At 42.1% G+C, this 26,567-nt stretch overlaps 3 protein-coding genes across 3 annotated transcripts; 2 read left to right on the top strand and 1 right to left on the bottom strand.

Annotated features, from left to right (window-relative positions):
* Positions 1 to 1,299: 1,299 nt before the first annotated feature.
* On the top strand, positions 1,300 to 5,641 carry LOC311055716 (von Willebrand factor C domain-containing protein 2-like; the record flags this gene model as incomplete). Its single annotated transcript, XM_084071986.1, has 3 exons — positions 1,300 to 1,671; positions 3,195 to 3,324; positions 5,382 to 5,641. The coding sequence occupies 3 exons, from the start codon at positions 1,300 to 1,302 to the stop codon at positions 5,639 to 5,641; spliced, it is 762 nt and encodes a 253-aa protein (XP_083928112.1).
* Positions 5,642 to 7,760: 2,119 nt separating this feature from the next.
* Positions 7,761 to 12,082, bottom strand: rpl23 (ribosomal protein L23). Its single transcript, XM_084071132.1, has 5 exons — positions 12,017 to 12,082; positions 10,355 to 10,438; positions 9,647 to 9,775; positions 8,844 to 8,957; positions 7,761 to 7,898 (listed from the first exon to the last, which is right to left on the bottom strand). The coding sequence occupies exons 1-5, from the start codon at positions 12,027 to 12,029 to the stop codon at positions 7,816 to 7,818; spliced, it is 423 nt and encodes a 140-aa protein (XP_083927258.1). The 5' UTR covers positions 12,030 to 12,082; the 3' UTR covers positions 7,761 to 7,815.
* A 4,117-nt stretch (positions 12,083 to 16,199) lies between these two features.
* Positions 16,200 to 22,201, top strand: LOC311055901 (uncharacterized protein). The gene is made up of 5 exons (XM_084072169.1): positions 16,200 to 16,561; positions 18,517 to 18,701; positions 19,182 to 19,529; positions 20,194 to 20,311; positions 20,768 to 22,201. The coding sequence occupies exons 1-5, from the start codon at positions 16,301 to 16,303 to the stop codon at positions 21,197 to 21,199; spliced, it is 1,344 nt and encodes a 447-aa protein (XP_083928295.1). The 5' UTR covers positions 16,200 to 16,300; the 3' UTR covers positions 21,200 to 22,201.
* Positions 22,202 to 26,567: the final 4,366 nt, after the last annotated feature.

The raw sequence follows: 26,567 nt of genomic DNA, 5'->3' as shown, positions 1-26,567 counted from the left end.
GACCCCCGGAGCTCCAGGGACCCCCAGCTGCCTCGGGGACCCCCAAGTGTAAAAAATGAGCACATGTGGACTAATTACCAAATGACCACCCCAACGGGGCTGCTCACGGGGCATTCCCGGGGACCACCCACTCCTGGTGCTCCAGAACGGATGCAAAAGTGGTGGCGCCCCCAGTGGAGGACCCCCTGCCACTGCAGCTCACATAAAATGCCGTAACTCGGGCTAGGAGCGTCCGGGAGAGCCGCGGCCGGTACCTATTCGTCCGCCAAGGCAACGCGGACACCCCACCCCTAATTTCTCACATGGCCCTCTTCTAGCGCCACCTTCAGGCCGCTTTTCACAACACATTTTTGCCCACTACTCCTACAGTTTTGCCCCTAAAAACACGCAAATTGCTACACACTACACAGTATGTCTACACTCATGTCAGCAACATGCCTGCCACCACATTTCTTAGACCACCAAACAAAACTATACATTGCCCACACAACTAGGAACCAATCGCCGTTACAGCCCTCTTCTGTATACATGTGACCTACGGTCGCTTATCTCCCGATTAGGGAGTCTTACTGGTAATCTTTTTTCCGTTTCGGTAGTGACACAATGGTGTCACTACCGAAACAAAAAAAAAATTGTTCCCCCAAAAACCTGATAGGAGTACGTTTCAGGCAATTTAAAGTTGATTGGTAGTGACTTTTTTTTTGATCCCTAACATTCATCGAGCTCTGGACTTAGAAATTTTTTTCCGTTTCGGTAGTGACACAATGGTGTCACTACCGAAACGAAAAAAAAAAAAGTTCCCCCAAAAACCTGTTAGGAGTATGTTTCAGGCAATTTAAAGTTGATTGGTAGTGACTTTTTTTTTGGTCCCTAACATTCATCGAGCTCTGGACTTAGTCATTTTTTTCCCGTTTCGGTAGTGACACAATGGTGTCACTTATGACAATAAATTATTTTATACTCGGTCATACAACGTGTCGCCTGTAGCGCGCCAAAAATAGCAGCTTTGTGAGTTTGTAGATCCGCTATTTTGGGCGCGCAATGCCGTCGTACCACGACGTGTAAACCGGGCTTTAAAAGCGCACCAGAGCGCACAGCGTGCGTCACAACAAACAAACGGACAGATGGTCAGTGTTGTTGGGAACCTCGTGAACGATATGCCACACGAGTTAACATGAAGTTTTTACTATCATAACTACTGTATTATTTTTTTGTGACCAACTTTTTATTCATTTTTGTTTTATTTTTTCTATTATTTTAACTACGGTATTAATATAATAATAACTGTTATTATTAACGATGAGCTGCCTCTCCATCTCGCTGCTGCTCCTCCTGCGCGGTCTGGAGGTCCGGGTCGAGGCGGAGTACTCCTCCTCCTCCTCCAACTCCAAGACGGACCTGCAGGAGTACGAGTTCGGCGACTACCGGGGGAAGTGGTGCATCGACGACCACGGCTTCGTGTACGGCATCGGGGAGGTGTACTACCCGAGCCCCTCGGGATGCCCCTGCACGTGCACCGAGGACGGACCCGTGTGCGTTCGACCCAAGTGTCCGCGCGTCCACCCGCGGTGCACCCGCATCAGGTACAAGGCGTGCTGCCCGGTGTGCGAGGCGGTGGCCAAGGTGTGCGTCTACGGCGGCAGGACGTACCGGCTCCTCGAGGAATTCAGGGTGAGAACATAAAGACCTACAGTAGTGGTTCTCAAACCTTTTCATGTCAAGGACCCCCAAAATGATATGTATTTGGCCGCGGACCCCCATCTCAAAAATACTTTGTTCCAGGGACCCCCAGAAGCAAAGATTTGAGTTACAATTGTTCGCTTTAAAAAATATATATTCAAAGATTTGCTCAAATGTTTATGATTTGTCTAAAACAGCACATCTACAAGCTCATGAGCTATAATTTTGCTGGGGACCCCCTGGTACCCCCCCAACCCCACTTTAAGAACCAATGATAAAGACAGTGAATTATTTCCCACACAGTTAAAATCCTCACTGTTCATTTAACTCTGAGAGTAGGCTACAACATGCAACATTACATTTGTACTCAGAGTAACAGTAGATGGATTAATTAACTCACAGAATGTTTCTGTGTTTTATGTCTAGAATCTCAAACAGCAGTTCTCTCCATCAGAGGACAGTAGTTGTCAGTATTCATTTGCTCAGTTAAGTCAATATCATCATAATAACTAGAAAAAGTGCTCCTCGGAGCACAGGTCTCTGCCACGTCAGGTAGGTTATTGTGGGTCAGCAATGTTCGGCATTTGCCAATCAGGATGGAATATGAAAAATCGGACAGATCTGTCTTGATCACTTGACTATAGAGATAATGTGTAGGGGTAATATAAAAAAATGTTTAGCAAAAATTGGCCTCCTGGTGGCGCTATAATAGGGCAATGTGAAAAGGGTGGCATTTATTCCTCAACGTAGTGCAAATGTGTGTGTGCAGTTTCACTGCAAGGACGCTGCATTCATGATTTGCACGGGCCACTCTTGCAAACTTTAGATGTCAATCTAATCTAGGAGTACTGTCAAAAAATGTTTAGCAAATATCGCCCCCTTGGTGCCGTTATAACAGGCCGATGTGAAGAATTTGGGGCAGAGGTTCTGCTCTGGCATCCAGGGAGTGTGTGTGCACAGTTTCGCTGCATGCGATCAAGCCAACAGTGCCGGAGATTAGCTGTTCACAGACAGACACACATACACATACACGGACGGACAGGGTGCATAGTCTCGGCCATGCCTTCGGGCCTGGCGGACACGACCAGTGAACAACAGATTTTCAGGTGCTAAAGTGAGCTGCCACAAATTACTAGAAGACAGACAGATAGTAGGTCTAGTCTATTTTGCATGATATATGTAAGCAGTCTATAGACCGCTAGTAAAGTGGCTGACTGCCACAGTACTGACAAAGTGTTTTTTAGTAGGCCATTAGAAATCAATGAATAGTGAGTCATCATATCAACACACTATAGTCTATATTATGTATGGGGCATTCAATGCACATTCACAGTCATACTGTCATGCATAACAAAGTTTGCAACAGATCAGCCCTGTGTGACTGTGTGTGTGTGTGTGTGTGTGTGTGTGTGTGTGTGTGTGTGTGTGTGTGTGTGTGTGTGTGTGTGTGTGTGCGTGTGTGTGTGTGCGCGTGCGTGCGTGCGTGCGTGCGTGCGTGTGTGTGTTTGTTCCAGTTATCACGGTGTGAGAGGTGTCGTTGTGAGTCGAACAGAGAGGTGTACTGTACCATCTCGGACTGCCCCGCGCCCCACTGTGTCAACCCTACTTATGAACCCAACCACTGCTGCCCGGTCTGCAAGACAGGTAGGACACATGTCTGTCCCATTCTGTCAGTCTTTCACTCACTTTGTCCTCTCCATTCCTGCTCTGTCCTCACTAATTCCTTCAAACACACACACACACACACACACACACACACACACACACGCGCGCACACACACACACACACACACACACACACACACACACAGAGTTTACATATAGCCGAAGGTTATTGATGTTCTTCAGTGTCCAGTGACCCACGACTAACAGATCACCAATGTGTCTACAGGGAGCTGGTACTGTATGTCATGTCGGCAACATCTTGTTACATCTTGCCTCGCGTCACACGCTCTCACACACACACACACACACACACACACACACACTACAGTATATTCTACATCCCTGTGCCCCCCCTGTGTCACGTTGGTTCTATAATTAGCAGGATCCCAGTGTGAGTGGTATTCACCCTGCAGCGGCCACAACCATTACTGTTATGTCATCTAACACACCCTGCGGCTTCAAACACTCAACACTCTTCATGCCATAATGCGTACAAAGGCACTGGGCATTTACCATGTCCTTTCATACCAATCCAGCATTGTGAAGACGTTATGCTCATTCTTACATTACTTTTTCCCCCTTAAATATTTCACATTTTTTTGTAGTTTGCATGGGTAGTATTTACTCTGCTGAACCTTTGTCGTTTCTTGCTACTCACTGCCTTTTACACTGTAGGGCCTTTCAAGTACAAAGGCATAAGGCTAGAGTGACTAACAAAGCGACAGAGTTCTGTAAAGTATGCAAAAATAGCCACCATCAAATGAACAGATTGCATAAACAAAACCGGCAGCTATAATAAAGGGACCCGCATGCTGTTTAAACTCCTAGGCAATCCATCCACACGCAGCGCTTCACTTTCCATTCTGTTGTCTACCAGTCTTGTGTCTATCATTGTCCCCTGTAATCCACAATGTGCTCTGCTAGCAGTCATTATGATTTCTCTGCCAGACAGACAGACAGAGGGATAAAACAACAGACAGATGGTTGGACACGGCACTGTGCTGAGCCTCTCTGTTCCCTCAGTTTTCCATGTCTGCCAAAACCGAACACTGTCACTTCTACGAAGTAAAGCTCTAGGATTCTTTTCAGAGGAGGAACTCTTCATTTATTTATACTGCCGAGTAAAGAATATGCCAAACTAAAGAATAAACGCTACCTAAATACTATGAGTGAAACTATGGATTATAAGTTATATGAGTAAAGCATACTACTGTCTACATTACAAAGACATGCAGTGTCTTTGTTTCTCATTATCAGGGCAGTCTTAATGTTCCCGTTTGCCTGGTTGAGGGCCACTTAAAACCCTTTAAGACCGGGGGACGCATCTGTGTCATTTTAGATTTTAACCACTTTAACCATTATCTCACTTTGGCTATTCAAAAATAGCAGATATACAAGCTCATAGCGCGGCACTCGGTGCCGCGCTATGAGCTTGTATATCTGCTATTTTTGAATATGAGCTTGTAGATCTGCTAAAAAAAAAAATCTTGAAAATGTGTGCAAATCTTTGAATATATTTTTTTTAAAGCAATTGTTTTTTACTCAAATCTTTGCTTCTGCGGGTCCCTGGAACAAAATATTTTGAGATGGGGGTCTGCAGCCAAATACATATCTTTTTGGGGGTCCTTGACATGAAAAAGTTTGAGAACCACTGATATTATAGCAACATAAATGTTTCAGAAAACTGTTTTAAACTGATTTAGAAGACATTTGTAGAATCCCCAGAAGCAATAAGATTTGAGTTAGAAATGTTCGCTTTAAAAATACATATTCAAAGATTTGCACACATTTTCAGGATTTTTCAAAAATAGCAGATCTAGCTATGAGCTTGTATATCTGCTATTTTTGAATAGCCAAAGAAATCTTAAAATGACACACAGATGCGTTCCCGGTCTTAAAGGGTTAAGTGGCGTCCACAGGAAGAATGAATAAGCATACGCCCATTCTGTGTGGCCAAACAAAAGTCTTGATGAACAATATTGCAGCAGCCCTATGTGCTACTTGTCATTGAGTCTCCCTCTACCCGTCTTCTCCAGGTCCAAACTGTTTTGCCGGGAACCAGGTGATCTCAGCTGGGGAGCACGTGGACATTGATGAGCAGACCGTGTGCTACTGTACGTACCGCGATGGAAGCTGGCACACACACCCCCAGGCCACCTGCGAGCAGAGTACCAAGCCCAGCCTGACGTCTGGCCCCAGCCCCGGCACCCAGCCCCCCTACAGGGATGAGGAGATGGGGGGGAGGGAAGGGAGGGAAGGGAGGGAGTTTAGTCCCAGACTGGATCTGATACCATGAAGGAGTTCGGGGAGAGGGACATAGAGTTAAACAAAGTTACGTGGGTTGTGTACTACTAGATAGGCTGAACTGAACTCCCAGTCTCTTCTCACTGTCCTCACAGTAAAGCATAAATACCGAAACAATAACATTACATAAACAAATGTGCTGCCAGCCTGCCACTACAATCCCCCCTCAGTCTGAGTCATGGAGGGAAGACGAGGGAAGGGTGGGAAGGGTGGGATGGCGATAAAAAGGATGAATGAATGGATGGGCGAGATGGTGTGGATATGTTGGTCGGGGTGAGGAAGCGGAATGGGTGCCAAGTGTCGGGGCAGATGGTGGCTAGGATCTTTTCCGTCGCCCCGCTGGTCTCCGCGTGTGAGGTAGAGCGAGGGCCAGCGATGACCCACTTGACCACGTGAACACTGTGTAAGCAGAAAAGGTGACTCACACATTTTACATAACTAGTAGTCAGCTTTATGTACATGATGTCACAGCATTGAACTGCATACATTTTTGTTGTATTAATGTAATGTTAGGTGTTGGGGAGAAGCAGTTACAAAGTAGCTGAACTAGCAGCTTAAAGGAGTAGTTCACCCAAAAAATCTATTACACAACCCACAAAGCCTTGAATTCATGGATATTTCTTTGTTTTTATCGCATTCCTGCGCCAATAAGTTGACAACCGGCGGTCTCTCCGGTAGGAGACACAAAGAGTCGGATACATTACACTACCGGATACATTAGCATCTTTATTATAAAATGATTGGCTCAGGAATGTGACAAAAACAAAATAATCTCTATGAATTCAATGCTTCATGGGGTGTGTAATTGATATAAATTAAGTATTTTTTTGGGTGAACTAATCCTTAAATTCCCAGCATGGGAATGTTGTAGTAGCATGTTGTAGTTTACCTACTGATGAGAGTAGTGCAACTGTATGCAATTTAATTTTAGAACAGCGACATGTACTGATGCAAATAACCCATTGTGTGAAAAATGTGTGAATTACCCACATTTTGAAAAGGTTAAACCTCTTCTCTCTGATACACATCAAATATAATATATAAGACATCCCGTGTGCACACGTCCATCTGTTCTAGTTTCTAACACAGTAAACACACCATGTATGTTCTATGATAGCAGTAGGCTATCCTGTATTTTCCCTGAGGTATGGTATTTGCCCTTCAAGAAGCCTTCAGACAGGCAGGCATCAAACATTATTTTTGTGGATATACACCAATACTGGTATATACAATTTAATCTACTGTATGGGTAATATGAGTACCAAATGTTACTCCTGATCTTGAATGCATACATATTGGATAATCCAATCAAAAGTTAGTTACCTTATTCTCATAGGGGTTGCGGGGGCAACTGCTGACATCCCTAGAGGCTTATCTGAGTGCAACCAAAATTGTTCTAGACCCCTACCTTCAAATTGAAACTTTCACATGGATTTGAAATGGAAACAAAAAATGACAAATCCACAGCCCCCCACTATAGGTATCGTCTTGTTAATGGTGCAGTTCTGTTGGCTAAACCAGTTTGCTGTTGATACCAGTGAGGGGCAGTGTTTACGGTTTAGTTAGGGTAGTGAATGTACATTGTATTTTAATTACATTTTCTTAGCATCTTGGGGTGCGTTCGTAAATTGCGCCGGAGCGTACTTGCCTATTAGTTTGTATTGGCCAGTGCGCTCAGTGCTGTCTTTCCAAACGCACCCCTGATCTTCCTAGTGGCTCACAACTGCAGTCCTCAGGACAGTGGTACCAGGTCTAGATTAGTCTCAGAGAGCTGGAAGACTGCAAGGACACCAGGTGGAAGTAACCTCATGGAAAATCAGCAGTACAAGGGGTCCTGACTGACATGGTTGGGAACCTCTAATGTTTGTCAAGACAAATGTATTGATGTAGTATTTAATTATGCCACTTCTCATCTGTACATACTATAAAACTTTATGTAAACCACTCTCATGGAGAAGTTAATGTTTAACAAATAAATTCTACATGGACAATGTATCGTCTTCTTGCTATCAAAGACCTAATGCACCCTCTAGTGGCACATCTGAGGAGATACGCACCAAACCATAAGAAAGCCTGGTAGTGGCCATAAAAAAAAATACTGTAAGACATAATTGGCTGGCTTTACAACAGTTTTTTTATTTGAAAACAAACAAACGCAGGTCCAGACTAGGCAATGCTGCCAGCATTGGAAGCGATCCTGGGCCACAGGTCCGCACACTCCTTGGCCACTGGGCCTGTGATAGCAGAACCTGAGATGGTAGGAAACAGAAATAAAAAAAGATCATTAGTATTAAAACAACTGATTGATTTGTTGTAAACGTCCTTTAAAAGTCATTTCAAAGTATGGGACATGGCGAACGAATAAACTACAGCTTTCTTTGCATTCTCCACAAAAAAACTATTTCACCCATTGTTTTACACCTGTGATGTGACAATAAAGATTATTCCGATTCCATCTGTGAGTGGAAAAGAAAACATGTGGACCCTATGCAGAGGCACAGTAGCCTCTCACTGTTACAATACTGCTGATGCAAAAAAAAAATCTGGACAAAATATGTACAAGGTATGGACATGAGAGAAACATGGCAATTGACAACTTTTCAAATAAGATGCCTAACAAACAAAGCTCAGACACTGATCAGCACTGGGAATTATCATGTTCTGTATTATCCCTTGTGTTTTGGGCCAGAAGGACTGAATGACACATTAGGAGACTACCATTTTAAATAGCTGGGTGGAAAAGGTTTGTTTGTTGCACAGACAAAGCAAAAGAACACTACGCCAAAATGTGAAGAATCATGTGAGCGTTTTTCCACTGATCAACACCTGCCATCTAAACTCCACCACTCTTGCCTACATATTAGATTTTATAATTGTCACATCACTGATTGAGATTGGTCAATCATGGCTACTCACTGCCATCTCACCCACAGTGATGTCTCACTCTTCCCTTCATCGACAACTCACCCAGCCACTGACCAGACAAAGCAAGTGCTTTTTTGAAGGGGAATAACAATTCATTTTTTGGCTTTACTCAAGATGAGGCTTCACTATATATAGATATTCTGGATTGATTCATTATACACACAAACGTTAGAGTTTTTGCTTTCTTTTCCAAACAAGAATAAATGTAACTTAATGCAGGCTAAAGTCTGAGAATAAATAAGAAAGAAGCAGAGAGAAAACTAACCCACCTTTCATTTCTCCTTTATTGTTCACTATGACGCCTGCATTGTCTTCAAAGTAGAGAAACATGCCATCCTTTCGCCGATACGACTTCCGCTGCCGTATCACCACCGCAGGATGCACTGCACACACACACACACACACCAGAAAGAAAGCAAGTTAAGTTGAGAATCAATGCTCATGGGATGCATGTTTAGCCTTGGCATTCAGTTTACTCGTTCTGGCTCATCCAAACATGCGATGATTTTAGGTGCTACACTCAGTCGTACCAGAGAGGAAAGGTTCACTGATGCACAGACAACCCAAAAGAACAATGCCAAAATGTTAACCAATCGGTACGTTTTTCTACTGATCGGCACCTCCTGCCAGCTATTTTATCATTGTCTCATCACTGATTGAGATTGGTCAATCATGGCTACTCACTGCCATCTCACCCACAGTCATGTCTCACTCTTCCTTTCATCGACAACTCACCCAGTCACTGACCAGACAAAGCAAGTGCTTTTTTGAAGGGGAATAATGATTAATTTCTATCACAATACATATTAAGTGTCTTCCAGATAATCTGGAGTAGTTAAATTCAAGATGAAGCTTCAAAATATAGTTAACCTACACAAGTTAAGAATCAAAGCTCATGGGATGCCAGTTTTGTCTTTACTTTGTTTACTCCTTGTATTCTGGCTCATACAAACATAGCTATGATTTAGGTACTACACTCAGTCTTACTAAAAACGAATGGGCAAATGCTCAATAAATACCACGTTGTGTTGCAGCCAGAGTATGACCACTTGCAGACAGTTCTTGGACTCACCCTTCTTCCTGAGCTCTGGCTTGCCTTTCTTGACTGTGGCCATGACCATGTCACCGACTCCTGCAGCAGGCAGACGGTTCAGACGACCCTTGATGCCCTTCACGGAGATGATGTACAGGTTCTTACCACCTGGAGGGACAAATAACGGACAGAGGTTAGAGGGAGAGGAGAACGAGAGGATGGCATGAAATCTCAGAGGTGATAGTCAAATTAGCATGCTGAATGACCATTTTCTGAAAATCCCAATTCAATTATTATGTGCATACATAAAACATTTAGTGGCACACTGAGGATCAATGCTGGACTGCCAAATATAAAAAGTACAATTACTTAACGTTTAGGCAGCCAAATGGCATTTTTCACTGAGCACAGTCCTACTGCCATCTCAACTTTAGCAACCATTTCTCCATATAGCATTTAATAATTGTCATTTGTCACATCACTGATTGAGATTAGTCAGTCATGGCTACTGACTGCCATCTCACCCACAGTTATGTCTCATTCTTCCCTTCTACGACAACTCACCCAGCCATTGACCAGACAAAGCAAGTGCTTTTTTGAAGGGGAATAACAATTCATTTGAGTTACATTAACAAATAACTGCTAGGAATGGTTTTCATTCAAACATTTTATAGCTTCCACATTACACTGTACAAAGAAACCAATCAGTGTTTACGGTATAATGTTGTAAATGTGTGCAAAGCAAACCTGTGTTGTCGGCGCAGTTGATTACCGCTCCCACTGGGAGACCCAGTGAGATGCGGAATTTGGCTCCAGAAGACCCACCACGTCCTGCAGAGCACAGAAGAGGGGAGAACGGGAAATGGATCAATATTATACTCAAAGCAATAATATAATTGGGAAATAGCTGTTCAGTAATAGTAAACCATGGTTGGCTAAAAAGCTTCATCTTATCATGTACTGATCTATTGGGCTGAAACATCTGTACACCTGGGTATAACCTTGAAAGTCAAACATGTAATAATAAACTGAATATGAGATCATATTTGAAATCAAGCATCCTGTTTTTATACACGGTGGAGTGCGTTGAATATAATTCACTTTTGATTCATCGGAATCGTGCTTTTGCCCCGTCAGTCTGAGCCTCTTTAATTTCCGAATGTATCCAGCAAAAAACATGCATATTGCAAAGCATTGTTAACGACTACCAATTCAGCCATGATTACAATACTACAGGTGCCTCCATTTTCCACTGATGAGCACCTGTGCCACCAAACCAAGTATTTTATCAGTGGCACATCACAGGCTGAGATTAGTAAGTCATGGTACTGACTTCCATGGCTCCTCAAGTCATATTTCACTCTTCCCTACTGCAACTTGCCCAGCCACTGAACAAACAAAGCAAGTGCATGTTGAAGGGGTGTAACTATTAATATATATAATCACATAAATTGTCTTTATCAGTGGTTCTCAAAGTGGATTCCAGACTCTTGTGAGGGTCTAAAATGACTCTTACAAGTCCAACTCTGACAGTGTACAAATGGAACCATGGGTCCATTTGGTTCCATGTGTACACTGTCAAAAGTTCCTAGTAACCCTTCTGCACTCAAGTGATTGGTACCAAACAAGACCAAAAAGTGCAAATGTTTGATCTATTGGAGTGACACCAAAAAACGTGAGATTTATGCTTGAAAGTGTCCTGTGGTTATGCATGATAAAACGCACAGGAAAATAGTTCACGTCTCTCACTTTGTAATTAGTCAGACGCCCACTACTTTATAATATTAATGCTATAGTTTTCTGAAATGGTATACGCAACACAGAGTTATCTAGACCAAAACTAAACTTTTGTCAGTTCCAATAATTACTCAGACCTGCACGCGTTCGCCCATCAATCTGTCAGCAAACTAGTACAAAAAACACCGTAAAACCAAATCCTTTAGTACGCTTTCATACAAATAGCTGTAAAATGATCTACACACAGTCAGTTTAATGTCAGCCACTACGGCTCACAACCACGATTCACAGAAACAAGCCCTGTCTAGCTAGCCCAGTGGCGAAATCAGCCTATAGTCGTAAACATACTCTATATTTCACCCTCACGTAATTCAATAGATGTTAAAACGTTGCTGTTGTTTGCATATTACAAGGACGTCGGTTATTATGAACCAAAAAGTGAACATTTAGCGGCTACCACCGGACTTTGCTATCCAAACTAGCCAACATGGCTTCCTCCACAACTAGCGTCCAACATGATCATTTATATACATTAACATTTCAGCAAACTCAACAATATGCACACATAAATGTTTTCTAACATGTCTTGTCAAATACAGAAATGGTTTGAAACTCGGATGCCGGGGTTAAACAAGTAGATGAAGATGGATATTTCGAGTATGTTTTTCATACCTCTCTTAGACATTGCTGCCGAGGGGAAAGAGGAAGACGGAAAAAGAAATTGTGGGATATAAAGATGCGAAGTATATCATCCGGGTCACACCGTTGACGTTCTCTGTGTGCCCACACTGCCCCCTAGAGGCAATCCGATAGCGCCAGTCTGCTGATTCATCCATCATTCTAGTTCAGGGTTTTTTGATTGATTGATTGAATACTTTATTTAGAAGTTTGCAGGAAAAAAGCACATGAAAGTACAGTTCAAATACAATGGCTCTTCAACGTTTTTCGGCCCAAGGAACCCTTAGCTGAGAAAGAGGTGAAGCAGGGACCCCCCCACTACATATTGTATAGAACTGTGTTGTAGATTTAACCTTTTCATAAGACGTGATCGTGACAAAGTAATGGCACAAAGTTGTAGGTGTTGCCCTTGACGGTCCTCAAGAAGAACAAAAACGTGTCTCCATTATCCCCACTTTCATTTGGAAGACAGTCCTACAGAATCATAGGAAAAGAAGGAAGGTAGAAACCTATAAATATGAGAATATTTCAGTTTTCTGTAAAGCAATTTGTAACTTTGTTTTGATAAGTGCTTTATGGATTTCATAGATAGTTCGATTCATGCTAATGTGTATTTTCAGATAGTTGATAAACCCTCAATATTTAGTCAACTTGACCATTGGCTCTGTACTTGGTCTGCTATTTTTCCCTCTACACCAAATTCCCTCTACACGAAATGGCTGATCTACAAGCTCACAACGCCTCCCGTGTTGTGAGCTTGTAGATCTGCTATTTTCGGCTACAATGTTCCCTATCACACAAAGATTTGTCGGACCCCCTAGGGGTCACAGACCCCCTACTGGAGACCCCTGTTCTAGATTAAAATATTTAAAGACTTTATTTGGCTCACTCAACTGTAAGTGTATAGGCAGTGGAAGAGTGTGTGTACTGGTGGTCATGTCTAGCATGTACAGAAAACTAATTATGATATATGCAGAAATGAAGAAGGAACAAATCATAGGACCACAATGGAAACAAGTCCCCAGGACTTTTTTTGTGTTATCCATTTAACCTAAATGTTTTACTGTACCTCCATGCTATTTAAAATGTTGACTAATAAAGTATTCAATCAATCAATCAATCAATCAATCATTCATTGTTTAAGTAGTTAATTAAACACAGCTGCTGTTTAAAGAGTTAGTGCGTATCTTACGTGTACTTTCTAATCCTAGTTCATCTTCTCATTTTTGTTATTTGTATTTCATTGCAACCCAGTATTAACCTATCTCTAATATTGTTGTATTTCATTGTTGTTAGCACTGAATATACAGAATATGTCACATCAACATTTTGGTGCTTAGTGAGTGACAAATAAACCCCTCTTGATTCTGTTGATTAGACTTTATTCTAAAATGGAAAGAATAAACCAAAAAATGCATATTTAGGAACAAATTCAAGTATTCAGACAAGTTGATATTTCACATGTTTTAAAGGGGAGGGACTAGTAAAAGGGGGAAAATGCAGTAGGCTTATTGTGCAAAGCCAGATGTTTACATGCATATGTACATTATATTATATAAAAACAAAACAGCATAATAAGTGAGTGACAGGTATGTACCTGGGATTACAATGTAGCTGAAAAGACAGATGTGTGCATAAGGTGTGGCAGTAGCAGCATTACAGATATAGAACATGTGTTCTTGTGCAAATAGTCTTACATGCAGGTGAGATGTAAACATCACCCTTTTGAAAAACATAAGAAGTGTTCCAATCTGAATCTTGAGTCTAAATGTAATAGTGGGGGCGGCAGTTAGGCGGCAGTGGCTCAGGAGGTAGGAATTGGAAGGTAACTGGTTTGATCCCCGGCTTAGCATCGAAGAGCAAGACACTGAAAACCTAACTGCAACTGTTTTTTGATTGGTTGATTGAATACTTTAATAACAGCTTTTCAAATAGTACAGAGATACGATTTTACAATGATTGTTAAAAGGATAACACAAAAAGCCCAAGGGGCTTGTTTCCATTGTGGTCCTGTGTATTCAATTAATCAAGAAACATTCAAAGACATACAATAATATACAATAACAAACAGGACTTAATCAACACTAGCAGCAACGAACAAATATATACAGTAAACAGTTGGGGGGAGGGGGGGGCTAAGCTTAGAGGACTTTTCTAGGACCAGTTACAAATTGCAGACAGGTGCTCTTTTATGTCAGTTTTGAAGGAGGGTACAGAGTTACACTTTTTGATGTTTGTTGGAAGGGCATTCCACATTTTGTGGAAAGCAACACAGGGAAGCAACACCCCCGTTGGGGAAGAGCAGAGGTTGAGTTTGACCTCTGCAATAGTGTACTGTGAGTCATCCAGAGAGATCAGCCAAGTCTCAGAGGAGGAAATGCCAGCAGGGTCCATGCAGAGCTCGGAGCCATCCTCTTCACATATAGGTGAAGCACCTGCATACAATACAATAAAGACAATACTGTAAATAATACATAGATTACTTTGATTATAACGTTAGGTGATGCAGCGCTCTTCACCAAAACCTTCCCAGAATATCTAACTGCACATGTTAAAGGGATAGTTCACCCCCAGAAAATCTTTTTTTCTAGCGATTAGTCACCCCATGGAGACTTGAATTCATGGATTATTATTTTTTTGTCACATTCCTAAGCCAATAATTTGATGAATTTGATACTGGTCATCAAAATATTGGCTTAGGAATGCGACAAAAAAAATATATCCATGAACTCAAGTCTCCCTGGGGTGACTAAACGAAAGGAAAAAAAGTCATTTTGGGGTCAACTATCCCTTTAATAACACAAAAATTATGAAAGCAGCAGCTCCCTCTTAACATTAATTCCATGTTTTATGCAACTATAGTTTGATGTAACACAAATTACAGTTCAGGGAGACAACACATAGGACTCTGCAATACTGCTAAAATGTATAGAAAGATGGAAGGTAACAGTGGCCTTTCTGTTGGAAAACAGAACAGACAACAAAGCATAACTTGTCTATAACATCCCTCAAGAGAGTAGAAACAGCTGGATGTGGCTGGAAAACTTCCTGATTCAACCACTAGATATCAGTAAATAACCATCAAATGTTCTGGAACCGGCTCTGACATTTAACTTGGATTTAAAGCAAAAATGCAGTTAGGTATATATGGTGTTAAGTCCTGGTAGAATATGGTCTAATTTTGTGGATGGACATACATTAAACCTAATCTGTCTCTCTCTTGTAGTAGTAGTGTATTATCATCACAAAAGTATTGTTCGGGTTTAATGGCTGACACTTATTATACCACATTCACACAGTCACAAAACCCAGGGATGACATATCTTATTTGAATGGTTTATTGAAGTATGCATAACTTTCTTTCTCTCTCTCTCTCTCTCTCTCTCTCTCTCTCTCTCTCCGGTTCATAGAGAAATAGGCTGCTATGTCCCAGCTTTAAATATCCTTATCCTTGATTGATTGATTGATGTACTTTATTTAGTAAGACATGAGAACAGTACATGACAGTACATAACAGTACATGGAAGTACAAATTCACAATACAAGGTCTACTAAATCCTTCTTATCTTATTCTCTAACTTGAAATGAAATTATTATTTTTTTGGCTTTGTTATCTCTGATTAATGTATAGACCAATTATTTGTTTACTAACATTGAGCCTGGACGCACAGGTGATTGTTTCACGCAATCAATTCCCAACCTGTTTCGGGGTGCACTGGTTTCAGCACACCCCAACCCCCTCTTGTGTGTGTTGGCTAGGGAGACGCAGCCAGTATGACGTCGTCTGTTAAGGGGTCTATACGTTTTTTTTTTACCACTATAAAAAAAATGACAAAAGTGGCTTCCTTCCGTAACGTCATTGCTGGGGGCGAGGAAGAATTCTGACGTCATTAAAAGTGGACGTTTCAAAGCCGTGTTGCCAGGTCTGCTTATTATAAGCGATTTGGGGATGTTTTTTCCTGTAAAGTCGCCTGTAAATATTGGTAGTTGCAGCGGGTTGCGTTTTTTGGGCTTGTTTCTAAAGTGTAGCCTAGTTGCTTACTGTATTTGTCTGCGGACCCCCATCTGAAAATATTTTATGCCAGGGAGCAGATCTACAAGCGCACAGCTTGTAGATCTGCTATTTCTAAATAGGTTTAAAGGGCTCATGTCATGTAGCATATATTCGCTTCTTTTGGGCATGTTTTCATAGGCCTGGTTGCTTGCTTGTCTCACACAACCTGGCAACACTACTTTCTAAAGTTTGTTTATTTGTTTACACGGCGAGGAGGATTCAACATGGCGGACGACGTGTTGTTCGGTCCAGTCTTCCTCGATGTAATAGCGTTTCTGTTCTTCAGCCGGCCATCTGACGCAAGCGTCACGCACCTAACGACGCTCTGCCAGCACGTCCAGGCCTCTCTGCGGGCCAGGAGAGCGCGTTTCACGGCGGAGCTGGCCAGGAGTCGCCGTCGGTACCGCCGCAGGAGGAGAGCCTTCCTGCTGTCCTCCTTGGCGGCGCTAGTGAGCCTCGGCACGACCACCAGGAAGAGCACGTGGGTCAGTGTTGCCAGATTCTGAGAGAGAAATAAGCAACCAGGTCTATGAAAACGATCCCAAAAGAAGCGACTAGGCCAGGGGGTCTTCAACGTTCTTCAGGCCAAGGAGGACCCCCTAGCTGAGAGGGAGATGAAGCAGAGACCCCCACTATAATGTATACAATTGTGTTTCTGATTAAACTTTTATTTTTTTTACTCGGCCTGCTCTTTTCTCCCTCTACACACCTCTTTGCCAAACATAGCTCACTGCGAGGCGTTGTGAGCTTGTAGATCTGGTATTTTTGGTTAAAGTTCTCCTCAGAAAAGGGATGCTAGCTCGGGTTCAAGTGGTGGAAAAGTCATATCACACAAAGATTTGGCGGCCCCCCTGTAGTAACTCTTGAGGACCCCCTAGGGGTCCCGGACCCCCTGTTGGAGACCCCTGGACTAGGCTATGGCTATTTTCAACAAAGAAAAATGGGGGGGAAATCTTGGGGAGGAAAACAGGTCATTTTTGAATATTGGGGGGTCCTTGATATGAAAATGTTTGAGAAACCACTGGTTTATAAACAACATTGGGAAACAATCTTAAATACCGGTAAGCAACTACACTTTAGAAACAAGCCCTAAAAACCTCAACCACCAATATGTACAAGCAACTTCACAGAAAAACAAGCCCAAAGTCGCTTGTAATAAGCAGACATGGCAACACTGATGTGGGCCCAACTAGGAATGGGACGATAAATTCGTTATTATCGTTTATCGTGATCCAAAAACGCTCACAATAATCGTATCGCAGAGATTTACATTTATCGTGAAAGTGTCCTCCGTCACACACTAGGATGAATTAGCTTTTGTTGAGCTGCAATAAAATGGACCCGTAGAGAGCACACCTGGTACGCTCTATCCACAAGTTTCCTAGGGCATTATTATGGGCATCACTTCCTGTCGATTTGGTCAGGTATGGGTACATGCACACATCTCCGTTAGGGTACATCCACACATGAGCGTATGCTGACGGAAAACGCTACGCTAGCCCCGTACACACCCATGTTAAGTTAGAAACCGGAAGTTCCGGTCCGGTTTTTCCTATAACATGGGTGTGTACGGGGCTAGCGTAGCGTAAGCGCGTTTGCCGTCAGCATACGCTCATGTGTGGATGTACCCTAAGCGACCGTACGGACGGCCGGAAGTCCCATCCACTCCCATGTAAAAAAAAAACCGGAAAGACGGACGCGATCCGGTCCGGAAAAAGCACATCCGTGTTCCGCTTTTCATTGAGTAACAGACAGAAATGGCCGGATCCGGAACAAGGGCTTCCGTCTCGTAGCGTACCGTTTCACGCCAGCAAACGGAGATGTGTGCATGTACCCACTCAGGGATCAAATCGACAGGAAGTGATGCCCATAATAATGCCCTAGGAAACTTGTGGATAGAGGCTATGGGTGCATCCACACATAAGATGCAAGTCATCGGAAGTCCCATCCACTCCCATGTTATAGGAAAAAACGGATAGACTTGGTTTATCCTCTTTCTATAGTTTTTGATTCATGACAATCCACCGTCCATAGACATGTTATGAGCTACTTTCTGTCAATAAATTCCAGGCAGGTGATCATTTTTCTAAGTGTCAGAGTTTGGAAGCGCTCGTTTTCAATAACGCAACGTCCTGCTGCCTCCTGCATGCAATTTAGAAACAGGTGGTACGCAGGACCGTTGAGTGATTTCCAACAACTTTCCCGGTGGAAAAGTGATGCTTGTGCATACTCTCTATACAACTCAATTCAGATCTACAAGCTCTAATACAAGCTCTAATTCAGATCTACAAGCTCACAACGCGTTGCGTTGTAACGCGTTGTGAGCTTGTAGATCTGCCATGTTTGGGCGAAAGTACCCCCTAGAATAGGGATGCTGGGGGTTCAAGTGGTTAACAAAAGTGCCATTTGACGTGTGATCTTCATATCGTCCCATCCCTAGATCCGGCGACAACCGACATCCAACGGCAGAGAGTTCTGGTCCATCGTGAAACGCTTCGACGACGACCAGTGGAGGGCGCACTTCCGCATGTCGCGGGCGACGTTCGACTATCTGCTCGGGCTTATCTCGCCGTCCCTGTCCAAACAGACCATGCGGTGGCGGGCGCCCATTGAGCCGCGCCGCAGGTCAGTGTTGCCATGTCCGCTTATTCTAAGCGACTTTGGGCTTGTTTTTCTGTAAAGTTGCTTGTAAATATTTGTGGTTGTTTTTTTGGGGGGGCTTGTTTCTAAAGTGTAGTTGCTTATTTGGGCTCGTTTCCATTTTTTTATTGATTATTTAAACCACTGGTTCTCAAAATCTTCATGGCAAGGACCTCCAAATTAGGATATATTTGTCCCTATAACCCCCATCTGAAAATGTTTTGTGCCAGGGGAGCCCCATACCAGATTTGTTTTTCGCTTTTTCTCCCAAGATCTTTTTTGAAAATAGCAGATTTACAAGCACACAAACGCACACATCATGACGCGCTGTGAGCTTGTAGATCGGCTATTTTCAAATAGCTTATGAATATAGATTTATGCTCATGTGGCCTATGTAGTCGCTTCTTTTGGGCTTGTTTTCACAAACCTGATTGCTTATGTTTCTCTCAAACAATCTGGCAACAGGCTGGCCGTGGTGCTGTGGTGGTTCGCCACCCCCGGAGAGTACCGCACGGTGGCGTGCTTGTTCGGAGTCGGGGTGTCGACGGTGTGCACACTGGTGAGACAGGTCACCAGAGCGTTGCTGACCCTGCGCCGGCGTTTCATCTCCCTGCCTCGCGGACAGCGCCTTGATGAGACAATCAGAGGGTTCCAGCTGGAACGTGATTACCCTCAATGCGCTGGAGCCATAGCAGGCACACACATCCCCATAAACCCCTGGTCCAGCCCCAGAGACAGACCCTCTACAGACTACCTGAACAGGACGGGCTGGCATTCAATTATCCTGCAGGTTGTTGTTGATCACAAATTATGGTAATTATGGCTGTCACGATTACAAATTTAAGCCAGTGTTTTTGGCATTGAACATATGAATACAATTCAAATTTAAGTTTGTTTTTTAGGCTTCATAATCACAAATTGCATTGAGCAGAATTGACAAATAACTTACATAATAAATAAATAAATTACTTACTTTAATAAAAAAAAAAATGTTTTATTCATTATTTCATAAAGATTTTTTTTAAATAGCGGAAATAGCTGATCTACAAGCATACAACACGTCACGTCACGTGTTGTAAGCTTGAAGATCTGCTATGTCTGCTATTTTTGGAAAATGTTGGAACTTGGAACATGGAACATTACATTGAAACGATTACGCGAAAATAATTGCGATTAGGCGGTTATGTAATAATTGTGACAGGCCTAGTGTCACACTTTTCTTTAATGAAAAATGGCAATGCATAGCCTAGTCAATAATAATGATAATAAACAGTGTTCAAATGGACTTTAAGCGTCTGTTTGGTCACATTTGTACACATTTGAAATGGATCTCAGTTAGTTACAAATGGACTACAAACGTATATGACTTACTTTTATTTATTTATTACTATATTTCACTTTATTGTGTTCAATTAGTCTTTTCATTACGGTGGCATTACATGAAAAACAATGCAAATATCTTTGTTATCTGTTTCAGTTTTACAGACGTCTATGTAGGCTGGCCTGGCAGTGCCCATGACACTACTGTTCTAGAAAGTTCAGACATTTTCCTTAATGCAGAGAGGCATCAAGGGGGCTACCTTTTCCCAAGAGAGGTAACTACAGTATATTAGCTATAACCTTTGAACAGAGTAGTAAAGTAACTCATTGTGAATGCTCATACAAGCTGCTTATTTCTTGACACTTGGGCTACACCTGTACCTGTATGTAAACCTCTGTTTGTAACATGCACTCACAGAAATCTCCTCTAAAGTGATCGACTTGAGTGGGATTTTGCTCTACTCTTGCCACGTATGATTTCAAATGAACCCATTAAGACCTGGAACGCATCTGTGTCACTTTAGATTTCTTTGGCTATTCAAAAATAGCAGATATACAAGCTCATAGTGCCGCGCTATGAGCTTGTAGATCTGCTATTTTTGAAAAATCTTGAAAAAAAATGTCATAGATTTTTTTCAAAAAACTGTTAAGATTTAGAAAACATTTTTAAGAATCGCCTCAGGTCTTAATGGGTTAAAACCTTATATTACTGCTCTTCTCGTTCCTTACAGAAATCAAAGATTGTTGATGGAGTGGAGATCCCTGTACACATTATTGGTGATGCTGCGTACCCACTGAAGCAGTGGTTAATGCCAGGATTCAGTGAGCATCATCAACTTTCCGCAGATCAAAGTTTCTTCACCCACACCCTTAGTTCAGCCAGAATGGTGGTTGAGAATGCCATTGGACGTCTGAAAGGACGATGGCATTGTTTACTCAAGAGGACTGCCCTTCAGCCAAGGTTTATGCCGGATATTGTTACTGCTTGTTGCATTTTACATAATGTTTGTGAAATACAGAAAGAGCATTTCTTGCCAGAGTGGAAAGTCGCAGACAATAACCCGACACAACCAAATGCAGTCCCTTATGAGGGAGAGGGTCTCAACGGTGCCCAAATGATCCGTGACACCATTACAGCCAACCTATCATCAATGCTACTGTAAATGCTGTTGCTTACAATGATACACCGTAGTGCCTTTCCTGGATCTTAAACATGAAAATATTTTATAATGTGAATATTTGTTGTGAATATTTCTACTTTTCTGTATATTTTAAATCATAGCATTGACAAAGTTAAGGCCGATCTGCAAAAGTGTCAGTCCTTAGTGATTTTGAACATGAGTTCCCATTTGGTAGGCTCCAAGTTTTGTATTTATATCTCCCTTGAGTAGATTGACATTGTGTCATATTGACATTGTGTTATACTGTATAATGGAAACAAAAATGTTAAAGAGGGATTCCACCCTAAATGTTCATAGTTGTATTGAATCTGATGTTACCCCACGTGATTTAGATGTTGACGAATTTATTAGGCAATATATGTCATTCCTATTCACTATTGAAACAAGGTAACAACCCCAAACAAGACAAAGGTCAAGGTAAAAGGTCAGCCCTATTCTTAAACTGTACGTGAGTCGCGGTGGCAGTGGGGTGGTTTGTTATGACTTGCGAGGGTTGGGCCATGAGGTGCAGTGGTGCAGCAGGATACAGTACATGTGGGGAATGTGCCACACCTGTGGCTAATTTAGTTGATTCACTGGCAGCCATTAAGAGACATCAATCAGCAGTGCGTCATTGTCTACAGTGACACCGGGGTCTCATTTACTTACGCAGCCTGTGGCATTTCTCTGAGAGCAACATCTAGTTTTTTTCGACACTGTAAAATCATCGGTGTTACTTAAGAGTGGATAAATGTAACCAAATGGACCTGCAAGGTTCCATTTGGTTCCATTTGTACACTCTCAGGGTTACAAATGGATAAATTAATACCGAAGATTCACGGTGTACGTTCCACTGCCATTAGTGTCACTGCTCGCCACTCAGGATTGATCTAAGTCAGACGGCTAACAGGCGCAGTCACTTTCCCTTTTGCATTTCACCCTCCTATTTGCGTAATGAATTTCAATGATGGGGCAAGCAATGCCAGGCTAGCTATGTTTGGTTGCAGTTAACCCATTAAGATCTGGAACGCGTCTGTGTCACTTTTTGATTTGAGCTAAAAAGCATTATTTTACACTTTGGCTATTCAAAAATATATAAAAAAATAAAAAAATTTTTTTTTGAAAAATCTTGAAAATGTGTGCAAATCTTTGAATATAGATGGTTTAAAGCGACATTTTAACTCAAATCTTTACTTCTGGGGGTCCCTGGAACAAAATATTTTGAGATGGGGGTCCGCGGTCTAATACATATCATTTTGAGGGTCCTTGACATGAAAAGGTTTGAGAACCACTGATATAGAAACATAGGTTTTTTTCAGAATACTTTTGGGATTTAGAAGACATTTGTAGAATCGGAACCTCAGGCCTTAATGGGTTAATTATTTATTGCAAAGTACTTTCTCTCAGGCTTGGATTTCAATCTTTCAAGCAGTGATCAATAAAACTAGAGTTGAAGACTGGCTTTTCTAAGATCAATTGGTACATACATCTCACCATTTTACTACACATGCATGTACAATACATCAAACATGAACGCAGAACTGGATGATATTCCAGGGAGTGTTTATGAAGTATTTATAAATGCATCTCCCTGGCATAGCTGGGGAGATGCCTCTATAAAGTGTTTCTTATCGGTCGTTCCACAGGGAAAGAAGAGGGCTACAGGTCAAGTCTGTGGTATTCAATGGAAGCTATTAATGAGCAGCACTGTTACATTTTTAATGGCCTGCCTTTACAGACTCCCTTTGTGGCTGGCATTTATGTGTACAGTCAGCCAGGTAATTACAAAGCTGACACATGCCCATAGAGATGGCATACAGTGGTGCCAAGGGAACCGAACATCATAGTCAAAATCAGAGTTGGTAATGACAGTCTGCCCTTTAATGGAATACAAATTACCAGGGCAGGTTTGAAGACGAACCGAGTAGGAACATTAAGCAAACCTAATTTATCTGTCCATGTGCGGTTATATATGTCAGATTCATAGTCATGGTAATGAAAACATAATTTCTAAGATGAATTGTGTTTAATTGATGGTGATGGCATTACTGTCGCCATTATTAGATTGCAAGTGAAGTATTTCTACGTGCTTAATGATCAAGCTCCCTGTATAGTGAATAGAGCAAACAACCCCCTCTCCAGACACATCTAGATGGCTTTAAAAAAATATCTGACTTCCCCAACTGGGGAACAGATATTAAATGACCAAGTGTCTGATAGATATGCTTGCCTTCAGGTTTGACCCAAGAAAAGATAAGCTCTTACTGCCTTTTTATAAAAGAGGAATGTAACGAAAGTAACAGATCACAGAGCAACTCTTATCCCCTTCAAGGAATAGCAGAGAAACTCAAAGCATAGATAAGAACAAATAAAACTTACCAAAGGGCAAAGAAGGTCAATGGTAACTGGAGCTTTACTGAGCTCCTCAGACGGAACGAGTCGTCACAAATGAAATTAAATCTTGCCCAGGGAATAACGATTGGGTGTCTGGTTTAGGGAAATATTCAGCTTCTGGCACAGTTCACCATTAGAGTTAGAGTTTAATTACCATATAATGAGAGCCCAGGGCTATTTTCTCCCACTTTTATTCTCTTTGCAAACATGCAGATCAAAATACTCAAATGGAATCAGCAGCCTCCATGCATACAGACATATACTATATATCATTTAACATGTTGGATGTACAAAATGTCTTGTATTAACATAGGACGTTTTCAAAAGATAAAAGCATGGCGGGGGACATTATTATGCATGTACTTTTCTATTTGTATTTATGCGGCTATCTTGAAAAATTCTCCCACTTGGCATGTACTATTTATGACGACAGTATCATAAAGATGAGATGGAGAGGCTTTTGTGAACTGGAACGATTGCTTCCTCTTCAGCTTTGTGAGACACACACACAGGAGTGTCATAGAAAATGACAGAAACAACCAAAGGGAAATTGCAGGATAATAGCGCTGCCACATCCTCTCCACAATGTTTCATCACCAAGTAATTATAAAGGAGAGGTGCCAGACAAAACAGTTTATCATGAGAAGATGAAGACATCTAGGCTGGCTTGTGTGGAGAGCCATGGGCCTGACATTGTCGAGATTACATGAAAGGATGATTAACTGTGTTGACATCGTGTTGCTTGCACAACCTCTGTCTGTGTTTGTGTTTGTGTTTGTGTTTGTCCATGGCTAATCCTGCAAACCGCTGGACGGATCAATACCAAATGTCTTGTGCATGATGCCAGTAGTATACAAGGAAGTACCTCAATGCATTTCGAAGAAACTCCATGCATTTGTTTTCCTCATATGTTTTACATTTTCTTCAAATATTTAACTTAATTTTATAATGGAAGCCAAAGAGGGTCAAACAGATTGTCAGTAAATGACTTCAGCTTGAGTAAATGAAAGGCCCTCACTAAACATCACTTTTTAAACTACACTCTCTCAAATTGGGTCTCACTGGGCACGTTGTGGTGTTCAAATAAAATGAATACATCAGAATTAATTGGGTTTTCCTCTACAAGTCACGTGATGAGCTGCACTTGTGACATTTAGCTGCTGTCTCAAACACTGTCAAAATGGCACACAGAGAAGTGGCTCTCTGTGTGCCATTTTGACATCAATGAAACGAAGACAAAGCTCCTTAATCTATTCAACTTGAAATTTGTCCACCAGAATATAGTCAAATAAAAGAGGTTCACAGCATACATTATTGACCCAGAGAGATCCAGAGCACTCAGTTTATTTATCTCAGAGACAAAAGCAACAACACCATACCATACAGCTAGCAGGTTTAGATTAATGAGGCTGTGAAGTATAGGAGATAAGACGTGGTTCCATCGGATAGCATCCAGACAGACTATGGCGTGGAGCAGTGAATGAATATGCTATTAAAACCACTCAGCAGTCTGTTTGTTCAGACACTCTGCTGTTGGTCACAATGAACACGGCTGTGAGTCAGCACTAGTGGTTCAAATAACACAAAGTCTATTCCAAAATAAATTCCCATTCCACTAGAACAGCCTGCACCCAAAATTAGACCTCAATTTAAAAAAAACAGGTATGAAAATATCACCCCTCGTTTTCTTTCATTTTGACCTTGGAGAGCTATTACCTCTGGGCCAAATATATCCTACATTAAAATTGGCGTAAGGGAGGACTGGCCGGTGGGCGGGCAGACCTCTGACATGTCATCAAGACTCGGCCATAACCATATAAGGAGTTCCCAATGCAGCTACGCCCAAATATGGAGTGTGTTGTCTAACCTCAATGTGCCGTCATGGCATCAGCAAACAAATCAGTCAGCTCCATATATGGCCATACTATATGGGCATACACTGATGACATCAGGGATCTCCATATATGGTCGTAGAAGGGACCAGGACTGACAGATAGATCTCCATATATGGGCATAAAAGGGACATGGACTGACAGCTACAGAGATCTCCATACATGGGCATGTATGCGTCAGTAAGATCGGCAGTGTGACGTAGGTGTGAGGGTGTGTATTTAACATTTATTCAACCATGTAAGTTATTAAGGACAAATTCAATGGAAGCCCGGCAAACACTTTTAGAATACATTGGCATATTTCACAGTTTCACAAAAAATAACATGCCTTATAGAATTCTGAGGAATGGACTCATTTCCAATCGTCTGTGACTCATTTCCAATCGTCCGTGCCTGTGCACCATAATTATATGGCTGCTAGGAGCTCAGTAAACCAAGAACTAATTAATCCTGCACATGGAGGAGGCCGTGAAAGAGAGTTGTGAACGGATGGCACTTAGGCAACTTAGACATGCAGCTGAAAACCAAAAAGCATTGACTGTGAGCACAAAGCTTCTTGCAAGAAGATGCCTTCAGTTATTAGAGAGAGAGAGAGAGAGAGAGAGAGAGAGAGAGAGAGAGAGAGAGAGAGAGAGAGAGAGAGAGAGAGGGGAGAGGGAGAGAGAGAGAGAGATCTGTCAGTGTCTCTCACACCTGAAAGAAGAAGCATGAGGCAGCAAAAATCACACCCTGTGTGAAGGAAGCGGTGCCTTTGGGGCGGGCCTTAACTCATTTCAGTTCGCTATTGGTGGTCTGAGTGCACTTACCAAATCTGTACTTGGTAGCATGCTGCAAACTGGAATGATGGCTGTTTAAAGGCCAGCCAATGGGCAGACAGAGGGGGCGGGGCTTAAGTAATGACAGTTAGTCCCTATTGCTGGCTTTTCCATGTACAAAATTTGTACTCCATAGCATGCTGCGAACTTGAGTTATGGCTGTTTGAAGGCCAGCCAATGGGAAGACAGAGGGGGCGGGGCTTCAGCAATTCATGCTGGTCCCTATTGGTGGTGTAAGTCCACATACCAAATGTGGACTTGGTGGCATGC

Source organism: Gymnoscopelus microlampas, assembly GCF_963454915.1.
Source record: "Gymnoscopelus microlampas genome assembly, chromosome: 11".
Taxonomy (NCBI): domain Eukaryota; kingdom Metazoa; phylum Chordata; class Actinopteri; order Myctophiformes; family Myctophidae; genus Gymnoscopelus; species Gymnoscopelus microlampas.
Note: the sequence above shows the minus strand (reverse complement) of the source record. Positions and strands in the feature narration are given on the sequence as shown.